General features: G+C 46.6%; 1 protein-coding gene across 1 annotated transcript; it reads right to left on the reverse strand.

Annotated features, from left to right (window-relative positions):
- Positions 1 to 263: 263 nt before the first annotated feature.
- On the reverse strand, positions 264 to 11070 carry GAL3ST1 (galactose-3-O-sulfotransferase 1). Its single transcript, XM_070950932.1, has 3 exons — positions 10903 to 11070; positions 3352 to 3485; positions 264 to 2367 (listed from the first exon to the last, which is right to left on the reverse strand). The coding sequence occupies exons 1-3, from the start codon at positions 11068 to 11070 to the stop codon at positions 1218 to 1220; spliced, it is 1452 nt and encodes a 483-aa protein (XP_070807033.1). The 3' UTR covers positions 264 to 1217.
- Positions 11071 to 11288: the final 218 nt, after the last annotated feature.

The raw sequence follows: 11288 nt of genomic DNA on the forward strand, positions 1-11288 counted from the left end.
TTTCCCTGGAATTGCAAGAAGGTGACCTACGCTGGCGTTCATTGACTGGAATGGACTGTCCAGAATGCGGTGTGAATTCGTGCAAATCCCACTTTTTCTTTGCCTTTTGCGCCTTGTTTCTGTGCAATTTTAAAACGGAGGCGGCTTTTGGGCACCCCAGGGAAGAATACGCTCATGTCCCATTCACGCCAGCGATAAATTGGCTCAGCGCTGGTCCGAGAACATAGTAAGGCAAGCGAACAAAATACCAAAAGGTGGTTCAACGTGGGAATTTATGTACGCACATGTTACAGAAATAACACATTTCACAACTCACTGTAAATACTTAAGTTTCACATGGGCACCGCTACGCTACTAAAACTGAAACAGCGATTCCAAATTCAGCGCTGTGGCTTCCCTCTTGGCAAAGCATCCTGAAATACTAGGATTTTGGTGCCCCAAAATTTCAAGCAGAAAATTACAGTACTCAAAGAGAGGTCCGAGGGGATGATAATGGCTTTAAGCATTGAGGGCAGATCTGCTCGACGTACACGAAAAACTATACTGCTCCGAAGTTCTCGCTGTTTACCATGGTTCGGGGGCAAACTACCTGTTCGATTCGCCTCTGGGGAAATGGGCGTCCAGTCCTACTATTCACAAAGAAAAAGAAACGATGTACCAGCACATTATCTTCTTCGCTATCTTCTTCACACACTCGCTTCCCTAATCTGCCAAACTCTTTTCTAGTGTACTCTTGACGATTGCGGTCCACGAGAGTTTGACTATGAGAGAGGCATGAGATTCCGAGTGGCGAAATACTGCAGTGGGTGTAAGTTTCTTGGTTTGGTTTTCACTGTGCTCATCGGGGAGGTTAAAACAGCAGAGCGGCCACCGAGAGCTAGAATGCAGGTTGGTGAAGAGGACCTGAGAGCCATTGGCGTCCGTTTTACTTTCTTCTTCCCGAAAGTCCAGCCAAAAATTGAGTCGTAGGTGTACAGCGCCTTTTCTCCCTATCTTGGTTACAAGCCTTAGTCACCAATTCCCCCCCCCTTTTTTTTTAAAAATTCACCTTTGGGAACACTTTATTCTCGAGATCGTTCTCCTGTTAGTCGTTGGCCACAAAGTTGAGTTTGGCGTGGGCCTGACCAACCGGTATAAGAAGAGAATGGAAAGGGAAGGAACCAAAAGAGCGGAGAGAAGGGTGCTTGGCACATGGCGGGGGGGGGGGGCTCACCTTCTTACCACTTCAAAAACTTCCTCACCCAGCTCCATAGCTTGGTGATCCACAGGTTGACCCCGAGGTCCATCAGGTATTGGATCTCGGGGGTCAGCATTTTGCGGCAAAGTTTTCGATGCTTTTTGTGAATCTTTTTTTTCAAATTGTAGCCCAGGATGCATTTCTTGCCCAGGGGCTGCCAGGGCTGCATGGCGGATTCCTGGATCGAGTTGGCGTCCACAGGGCGGCCTCCGTCGATGCAGATGCTCTTCATCTTCTCGTTCTCTTCGTTCAGCCTGGCGACGTCCTTCGCCATCCTGGCCTTCCCGTAGGCCTCCACTTTGTGCCAGAACGTGGCGTTGAAGTACTGGTAGAGCTTGGCGTCTAGGAGATTCCAAACCGTGGCTTTTTGGTAGAGTTCGTCGGTCAGCTTCGAGACGGTGGACCCGTTGCGGGTGTTGAGCTTGAAGTAGAGAATGTCTTCCAGCTCCCAACACAACAGGTCCTTCAGAAGCACCAGAGATTCGTCGAAGTACTCCAGGAGCATGACCAGATGGAAGCGTCCGTCGATCTCGCGAATGTACTGGTCGACCAGGGGACTGTTGGGGTCCATATTGTTGTCATAGCCCAAGTCGAAGAAAAGGAGATTCTGGAGGTAGTGCGCGTTGAACCCTTTCGGGTCGTAGTAATGCCAAGGGTCCCTCAGGAATTCAGCCAGCTTGTCATCTCCCAACACTTTCCAGGTCAAAGGAATGGCGCCCCCAAAGTAATGGAAAGAAGACTCAAAGAGGTAGGCCGGATCCCGCAGCACCGTCACGAACACGGCGTCGGCCGGCAGCAGCTTGCGCACTTCCTCGTACTGAAAGCGCATGTGGTTACACACGATGTTGAAGCACACGCCGGGCTGATATCCCTTTACCTGATTTCGGTCAAAGAAAGACGGGTAGTAGAAATCATTACGTCCGTTGGGGAAGGCGAACTTGAGGTGGTGCTTCTCCCCAAAACGGAAGAGGATATTGAGGAGGGTGCTACTGGCTGTTTTGTGGGTCTTCATGAACATGATGTTTCGTCTGGGGAGGCATTTTTCTCCCGGTGAGCCCTGGCTGCTGTTCCCTGAAGCCGAGAGCCGGGCCTGGGTGCGGTAGGATGAGCATGAATAAGGGATGGGAATCCTGGGTGAAGGAGAGAAAAAAAAGAAAAACAAATGAGGAAAAATAAATGACTCCTTCCCCCACCCGCTCTGAATTCAGGAGACACCGTCACGAACTTTCCCAAATCTGCTTGGCAAAGGTTCGTTCTAGTCCTTCCGTTGGCCTCCGGTCCCCGTCACTAAGATTTAAAGCGTCTGTTAGTGACAGGAAACTGGCAATTTTGGTTGGCAGTTAAAACAAGTACGGTGCAGGATTTTGCAAGCAAAATTTAGCACAGTAAGATCAAAAGAGAATACAGGAGTGGACAAACTTGTGGAAACCTTTTTGGGAAAAGTGTATTTTCTAAAACTAGTTAATAACACCACTTTTTTTGGAAGGGAGTAGTACAGTGGTGGGTTTCACAAAATTTTCCTACCGGTTCTGTGGGTGTGGCTTGGTGGGTGTGGCTTGGTGGGAGCGGCAGGGGAAGGATACTGTAAAATCACCATTCCCTCTCCAATCCAGGGGAAGGATACTGTAAAATCCCCATTTCCTCCCGATCAGCCGGGACTCGGGAGGCAGAGAATAGATGGGGGGTGGGGCCAGTCAGAATGTTTACTACCGGTTCTCCGAACTACTCAAAATTTCCGCTACCGGTTCTCCAGAACTGGTCAGAACCTGCTGAAGCCCACCTCTGGAGTAGTACCATAAAATTATATATCCATGGAAAGATAATTTAATTGTGAATGCAATGCTATAACTTTGATGAAGGATTTGCTATTCGAATAGCAGTTGCAGTATAAAGAAGAAAAGTGAAACACGTAGAAAAAAACGAGATATGCAAACTGACTTTGTATAAATATACAAAAGTATGAAGGCTATTGCTTAACGCATTGTAAGCCGCCCTGAGTCTCCGGAGAAGGGCGGCATATAAATCAAATTAAAAAAAAAAAAATGCAAGGCGTCCTTGCGCCCCCCTCCATCGCTTCCATCGCCTCGTCCCGCGTACGCCAGATATTTACTCACTCTGTCATGCTGACTTGCAAAGGTGGTACAGCGTATGAATACAGAACCAGCATGAAGCTGGTGAGAAGAGTTCCCAGGACGAGGCCTTTACACATGGACTTCCAGTTCTTCCTTTGGGGCAACATTATGATCGTCTGAAAGAAGAAAACGGAGAAAAACTTCGGTTTGGTTCGTTCGCCCGACAAAATACCCTACGTCCAAGAAAAGAAAAAAAAAATCAGAAATACGGCTGGAAAGGGGACCTTGGAGGTCTTCTAGTCCAGCCCCCGATGCGAAATGCTAAGCCATGATGCATCTGGATTTTATAGCGGCTTAGCCACTGGCTGACGGCTGCTCTTCAGGAGTTCCAGAGCCTAAACCGATCGTACGAGAATCGGAGAAATGAGAGTTACGGGAAGGATGACGCAGACTTGCGGCCGGTAAACGCAAGCAAGCACGGGAGATCTTGGCTCATCCGAACTACATAAAATCACGAACGGAGAAAATCTAACTGCCTCGATTCTCTTGCCCTGAATCACTGCATTGGATCATTGCCGGGAATGATCCTCCTAAGCCCTGTAATAATAATAATAATAATAATAATAATAATAATAATAATAATAAAAAACAGAAGCATTTAAAATGACAATCAATGACAATCTGAAGGTGCCAAGGTGAACCTACCTTTCCGTTCATCCAGCCTTTTGCAGGTGGAAGGGAGCGAGGCTGAGCGGCGAGATGGATTTTCTGATTAATAATTTAATCTGGAGTGGAGAACACAGAGGCGCACCTACCTATCCGGGGCACTTTGGACTCATGTTTTAGCTGACTTCGTCATTTGTTCCTTATTGTGCTCCCCCCCCACTGCAACCACATCAGAAAGGGGAAGGGGAAGGGGAAGGGGGAGAGCCTCGCTAAGATACCTGCGCGTTTGTATACTTGGTCAGCCTGCATACACATACACACCCCGCTGTCTGTTTTGCAGCCGAGAAGAGAGAGTAATAAAAGGCAACGGCACCTGCCTGTAGCCAGCAGGAGTCCAGAGGAATCGAGCTCACCGGCTGGATGGGAGAGAAATGCCGGCTTATTTGCAAGACCCAGAGAATGCCGGAGTGCAGGACGGCAACTGCATTGCACCAGGGTTGTCCTCTGTGGCAGGCCAAGGAAATTTCTCTCCAGGGCCTGCAAAAGCACAAGGCTGGGGAAGGTCACGGCGGGCCTGCAGAGGTGTAGAAGGGATCCATCCCACAACTGGAAGGCGCTGGTGGAGGAAGAGAGCTTGGGAAGGCCAAAGGAAGACGCTTCCGCGTACGGTGTTTTCTATTCACGGATCCTAGTCCAAAGTATCATAGCAATCTTGTTTGAAATCGGATCAAAGGAAAGACGGAGCTAGAGGTTCCGTAACGTCTTCACAATTTACAACCGAGAGATCTAGCCTGGTGTTTATTTTGAGCCTGGAAACCTAAAACAATCCCCCCTGCTTAAAAAAAAAAAAGGGGGGGGGGAAATACCCCAGAAACAAAAACAACCACAAGAAAAATGCTTTTTTTTTCCAGAAAAACACGGTAAACAAAATGAAACGGGTCGTATTTTCCTCATCTTCCCCCCCAAGATGTTCAGGGTTACGAAGTTAGAGTTCAAAGCAGTAAAATTGCTACCAAAAATAGAAATTCGTAGAATCATAGGGTTAGAAGGGACCTTAAAGGTCTTCTACTCCAACCCCCTGCTCAAGGCAGAGTCCTTGATACCGTCACAGACAAATTGTTGTCTGAACTTTTTTTTTGAAAACTTCCCCCTTCCTTCTTCTTTCTTCTCTTTTTCCCTTTCTTCTCTTCCTTCCTTCCTCCCTCCCTCCCATTGTCCTTTCCTTCCTTCCCTCCCTCCCATTGTCCCTTCCTTCCTTCCTTCCTTCCTTCCTTCCTTCCTTCCTTCCTTCCTTCCTTCCTTCCTTCCTTGTGGTTAGAATGCAGTATTGCAGGCTAATTCTGCCGGCTGACAGCAGTTTGATCCTGACCGGCTCAAGGTTAACTCAGCCTGCCTGCCTGCCTTCCTTCCTTCCTTCCTCCCTCCCATTGTCTTTTCCTTCCTTCCTTCCCTCCCTCCCATTGTCCCTTCCTTCCTTCTTCCATCCCTCCCTCTCATTGTCCTTTCCTTCCTTCCCTCCCTCCCATTGTCCCTCCCTCCCTCCCTCCCTCCCTCCCTCCCTTCCTTCCTTCCTTCTTTCCTTCCTTCCTTCCTTCCTTCCTTCCTTCCTTCCTTCCTTCCTTCCTTCCTTCCTTCCTTCCTTGTGGTTAGAATGGAGTATTGCAGGCTAATTCTGCCGGCTGCCAGCAGTTTGATCCTGACCGGCTCAAGGTTAACTCAGCCTTCCTTCCTTCCTTCCTTCCTTCCTTCCTTCCTTCCTTCCTTCCTTCCTTCCTTCCTTCCCTCCCTCCCTCCCTCCCTCCCTCCCTCCCTTCTTGAATCATAGAGCCAGAAGGGACCTTGAAGATCTCGTAGTTCAACCAGGCAGCAAAACCTACTGCATCCTGCACAGATTACTGTCCAATATTTCTTGAAAACCTCCAGCAAAGGAGCACCCACAATTCCATCAGCTTTCTACTAATGATTGCTGTTTTCCCTATAAACAAAACGAATTATGAAGTCTTTTCAGCCAGCACGCTCCATAAGCTTACAATTGACAAGGAAGGCGAGGAAGTAGAAAATGAAGATGATGAAAAGGTGAAAAATAAAGACGAGCCTTATGCAAGAGCATTATTGAGAAACGCTGCTCTTGTATAAGGCCCAACTTTTATCTATTTTTGAAATAACGAATACCATCTATTCTTCATTTCTCAACATTAGTGTTCTGCCCCAGCTCCGGATTTCCGAGGATATTGACACACACCAACAGTCCTTATCAAATTTATTAAGTAGCAAGAATAAACAAAACCACCAAAGGTTGGCAACCAGCCCAGAAAACAAGATATGATAAACCAAAATACTCTGATAATAAATACGAGTTGTTTCCAGCAAGAAACTTACTAACGGCGTGCGACTTAAATAGGCTAAGGGAGTGGCCAATTATCTTCAAGCCTTACTCTCGAAGAGACCTCCTCCTCTTGAGTATCCACTCCTGCCTTTTGGCAGCCCTGCGTGCTCGAGCATTGAGGAGAGGCTCCTCCACTTCGCTCTCTCCACTTGAAGGAGCCTCTGGAGGTTCTGAAGGCCCTGGCTGAGTCTCTGCCTCTGGCACCACATCCTCTTCAGCCTCCTCGCTGTCCGATGCGAGCGCTGGCTGCGCAGGGTGCTAGCGTGACACACCAGCCTTCTCTTCGTCGGGATCAGCCACGATCCACGCAGGCCACTGGCGGGCCACAACAATTAGCAACTTTAAGATGGTTGGACGTCAAATCCCAGAATTCCCCTGCCGGCATCTTAAACTGCTTAAAATTGCTGAGGTTGAGAAACATCGTGCTCGAGTATTAAAGAGGAGATTAATCCTGTCCCCCATGATAGTCTTTTATTCTTTCAACAAGAACAATGCTTTAATCTATCACATTGCTTTCTCTTGTTTTTCTTAATGGTGCCAACCATAACTCATAACTCATAGCAACCTAGAACTAAGGAGAAACTTCCTGACGGTGAGAAGAATTAATCGGTGGAACAACTCGTCTCCGGGAGTTGTAAATGCTCCAACACTGGAAGTTTTTAAGAAGATGTTGGATAAACCATTTGTCTGAAACGGTAGACTTCTGAACCTTTGCCAAGATAGGCCTTTGGCAGTTTGCCTAGTTGGACCAAGGTTTGAGATAGGACTGAGGAATTTGTGTTGGAAGGAATTTGCTTTAATTTAGTTGAACGACGCTGGGAATGAAGTAAACCGGTCGAATACCACCTCTGGAGCAATCCATTTTTATTCTTTCTAACAGCCAAATAACTGGTAGTTTATTTGACCATAGTACCCTGAGTAAATCATTCCAAACCCATAAGTCAGAAGGATCCAGTTTCTTTCTCTTCCTTGGAGTTCGGTCTCCATTGCTACATATCACCAATGGTTTCCCTAGCTCAGAAGGGAAGGATCCTTATTTTCCAATTGCAGCTTTTTCTTGGAACGCGTCATGAAAAGGCTTTTTAAAGACTACTTTCCTCTCCATCCCGGCTGAAATAGCCTCTCGGGTTGCTTCCCGTTTACGCTATCCCGGTTTTCCAATTTCTTCTCTTCCTTTTCCTTTGGCTGCCACTGAAGTTTGTTGAACCATCCACAAAGATGATTAGAGGGACTGGAGGATGGCGGGTAGAGAAGCTGAAATCCCATCTTATCCGTTTAGTGTAAGCTGCCGTGGGTGTTTCTAACACTCTTATTCTAATGCTATTTGTTTCATTAGTTGCTCGCTCTAATCTGCCTGCTGAAACAACTTGCAGTCTTACCATGCTGAAAAATACGAGATTCAGCAAATAGGCTCGGTAGATTTATTACGCAGCGTTCCAAAATATGGGGGGGGTGTCTGAATTTTTGTGCAGTGCAGAGGATGCCTAAGCTCCCAGGAATGACCATCCTGTTCGCTGGCCTTTGTCCACATTCGTCAAGACCTCCTGAAGGAAGGGGCGGGTGGGTGGGCTTTTTGTCTTGCGAGGGCCTGTTTGATACAGCTGAGATTCTCCTCCCCGATGAATAATGAATGGAAACTGTAAATAGATCCTGAATGGGGAACAAGATTCTTTTATTCCTTCCTTGACATTCAACACCACCGCTTCTGTCTCCGGCTGACTTTCTTCCACAGGAGATCCTATAGAGAACCCGGGAGGAACCTGACACAAACTGGCCACAAAAAGACGACTCTCAATTGGCGAGAGTGGTGCTTCTTAGCCTCTCTCTGGTCTGGCCAAAGAAGGGCCCACCTGGAGCTTTGAAAACACAGCTACACTCTTTCCCCCTCCAGGGTCTTTGCCAGTGTGGGAAGTTAGCACCCACTCCCCTCTCCTAAAAGAATGAAATATTCTAGGAAATATGCAAAAAAGGCAGAATATTGTATTTCTCTGGATGAGGGAAGGAGAAACGTGTTTTTAAAGACAAAGATATTTGGTTCCCATTGAGCAAGGCTGGGCCAGCCTACGATAGTGGCCAAAATTGTGAGAACCTTTTGGAAAAGTGTATTTTTGAGGTTTGAAGCCAATAACACCACTTTTGTTGTTGTTGTTGTGAGTTTCAAGATAATCCTATTCCATTGCTAGAATGGCCTAGGAATAGCCCAGACCTTCACCCAATTGAAAATCGATGAATTTTCCGACTAAAGAAACTTGTTAGTCAGAAGCAACCCAGCAATCAAACCTAGTTAATAGAAGCCATCATTCCATCTTGGTTTCACATGATAACAGCTGCAGAACTCAAAGACTTGGTTCACTCCATGGGAAGATGTTGTAAGGCCGTCATTCATGCTAAAGGTGACCCAACTGAGGATTAGCTGACATGGTGATAAATTTTGTATATCTCTTTTTTTTCTAGGGTGATCATTTTTGTATATCTCGGTTTTTTCTACCTGTTTCACTTTTCTTCTGTCACTGCTGTTCTAATAGCAAATCCTTCATAAAAATTATTGCAGTGCATTCTTGATTAAATGATCTTTCCATTGATATATAATTTTATGGTACAACTCCAAACAAAACAAAAAAAAGTGGTGTTATTAGCTAGTTTTAGAAAATGCACTTTCCCCAAAAGGTTCCCACAATTTTGGCCACTACTGTATCTACAAGACAGAAGACCTTCAGCTCCAGGGTGATGGGATTAAGACATGACCCTCCAGGACATAACAGGATTATCAGTAGAGCTCACCACATGGCACAACCATCTGGAGACAGTGCATCACCCTCCAAGTTTCATCCAAACCTGGGAGCTCAGACAAAGTCAATCTTAACCCCTGACAGAGAACAATAGAATACATGCCCTTGTCACAGGAACAGGAAGCTGAAGGGCAAAGCCCAAGAGATGGATATTTCTTCCAACGGGCAGCAAAGCCATCACGATGCGGAAATGCCGTGCACTTGGCCAATAAAGAATTCTATTTTTATGGAAAGACACGTTGATGCCTACTATGGAAGAAGAAGAAAGGCTGCAGAAGTTGATGGAGTTGGCCGAACCAGCAAAACTGACTACTCCGGTTAAAAGAAAAGAACAATAAGTACTTTTCTTTTCATGTGGAAACCGCTTCTGAACTTTGTGCTTGATGTGGAAAAGAATGTAATTTTGACTTTGGGGTTTACAGATTAGATTGATAGATGTTTATAAAAATGACTTGTTCATATTATTATGGAGAAACAAAAAGCTGTGATTTGTCGAAGAAATCAATGCTTCCTTTTCTTTTCTTTTCTTTTCTCTTTTCTTTTCTTTTCTTCTTTTCTTTTCTTTTTTCTCTTCTCTTCTCTTCCCTTCTCTTCTTCTTTTCTTTTCTTCTTTTCTTTTCTTCTTTTCTTTTCTTTTCCCTATCTTTCCTCACTTCTCTTCCCCCTTTCCCCTCCCTCCTCACTGATCTTTTATTTACTTTTGTATTTTATAATCCTTAATAACCTAATTAAAAAAAATGTTTTTTATTAAATTTTGCCAGTCTACCATTATCTGCTTTGACTCACCTCCATCTGGCTTGAAGTTAAAACCCCTGCACCTGCGCCCTGCCCCCCCCCCCCCACGCAGGTGCAGCAGAGACCCGAAAACCAGCTGGCTGGCGGGAGGCCCATTCGTGGCGGAGCCGACCTGCGGCGACAGCTCGCGTGCCCGCAGAGAGGTCTCTGCGTGCCACCACAGTGTTATAGTCAAGGATTGTGCCTCCCTAACTTCTATTATCCATCTTAAATTGCTGCCTACTGTGGCTCGTTTTGCTTGGGCTGAAGGAGAAAATAAATAACTGGCTTTTGCAGAGGCATCGGCCTGGATAATGTAACCTCCGATCAGTGGGTTTTGGTTTTTTTTAATGCTTGTCAGATCTTATGTGGCTCCTTAGATATACAAGGTAGCCCTCAACTTACAACAGTTTGTTTAGTGACCGTTTGGAGTTACGAGGGCATTGAAAAAAAGCAACTTTTTTTCCACTCCCCCCCGAGGAAAAAGCAAGCTCTGACACCTTCCAAACTCTGCCAAGCTGAGCAGAACCTTTTGGAACAAAAAGTCCTTTTTACCTGAAGGGTCTTCCTGTACCTGAGGTGCTCTCCCAGAGAAAAGGGCACAACCTATTCCCCAAAGCACCTGAATGGCAGGAAAAAGAAGTAATGGAGCGAAGACGACCGAGGAGAGAGGCAACCTGGAACTGAGGAGGAATTTCCTTATAGTCCGAATAATTCATCGGTGGAACAGTTTGCCTCCCGGATTTGGAGTTGCTGCTACTCAAAGGTGCCAATCAAGAAAATATTGCACGACCATTTTCCTGGGATGGAATCAGGACTCCTAGATTTGGCTAGGGGGTGGGACTAGAACAGGGGGTCCCCAACCCCTGGTCCGCAGACTGGCATGCCAGCAAACAAGTTGTCGAGCCTGATCTCCTGCTCGACAACACATATGGGAGGAGGAGGAGAGGAGCCCGTGGGAACGCGACCCGAAGATACCTGGAAGCATTGGGGATACTCTTCACAGGAGGCTGGCGATGGTGGCACAGGCTGTTTAGGCAACCGGATGCGTCGGGGGAGAGGATCGGCAGTGAGTGGAAGGATCACGGACGAGCAGAGGAGGTGGAAGCATTTCACGGGCTGGCACAGAGATAATTGATCGCCCATTTGAATGCCTCACTCAGCTGGATATAACTCAGCTGTTCATTATGTGGTGGGACGGGTGGAGCCTGCACGGATGCATAAAAAACGCTGAGAGGCAGTTGCTCTCAGCGCCAACTTTAAACTATTTTAACTAGCGTTGCCGTGGAGCTACCTTGCAGCTGCAGTAAACCATTTGCCAACTCCAGTTTCACAGTGGGTTGTTTGGGGCCGTCAAGGTTTGT

This window comes from Pituophis catenifer, unplaced genomic scaffold, assembly GCF_029215685.1.
Source record: "Pituophis catenifer annectens isolate HBS135680 unplaced genomic scaffold, rPitCat1.0.hap2 SCAF_10, whole genome shotgun sequence".
NCBI classification, from domain to species: domain Eukaryota; kingdom Metazoa; phylum Chordata; class Lepidosauria; order Squamata; family Colubridae; genus Pituophis; species Pituophis catenifer.

Coding starts and splice junctions, on each gene's coding strand:
- GAL3ST1 (XM_070950932.1), bottom strand. CDS start 11,070: ATGGGCGATCAATTATCTCTGTGCCAGCCCGTGAAATGCTTCCACCTC. Junction 3,486..10,902: donor AGTATCCCCAATGCTTCCAG/GTATCTTCGGGT, acceptor TTCTTCTTTCAG/ACGATCATAATGTTGCCCCA. Junction 2,368..3,351: donor TTGCAAGTCAGCATGACAGA/GTGAGTAAATAT, acceptor TCCTTCACCCAG/GATTCCCATCCCTTATTCAT.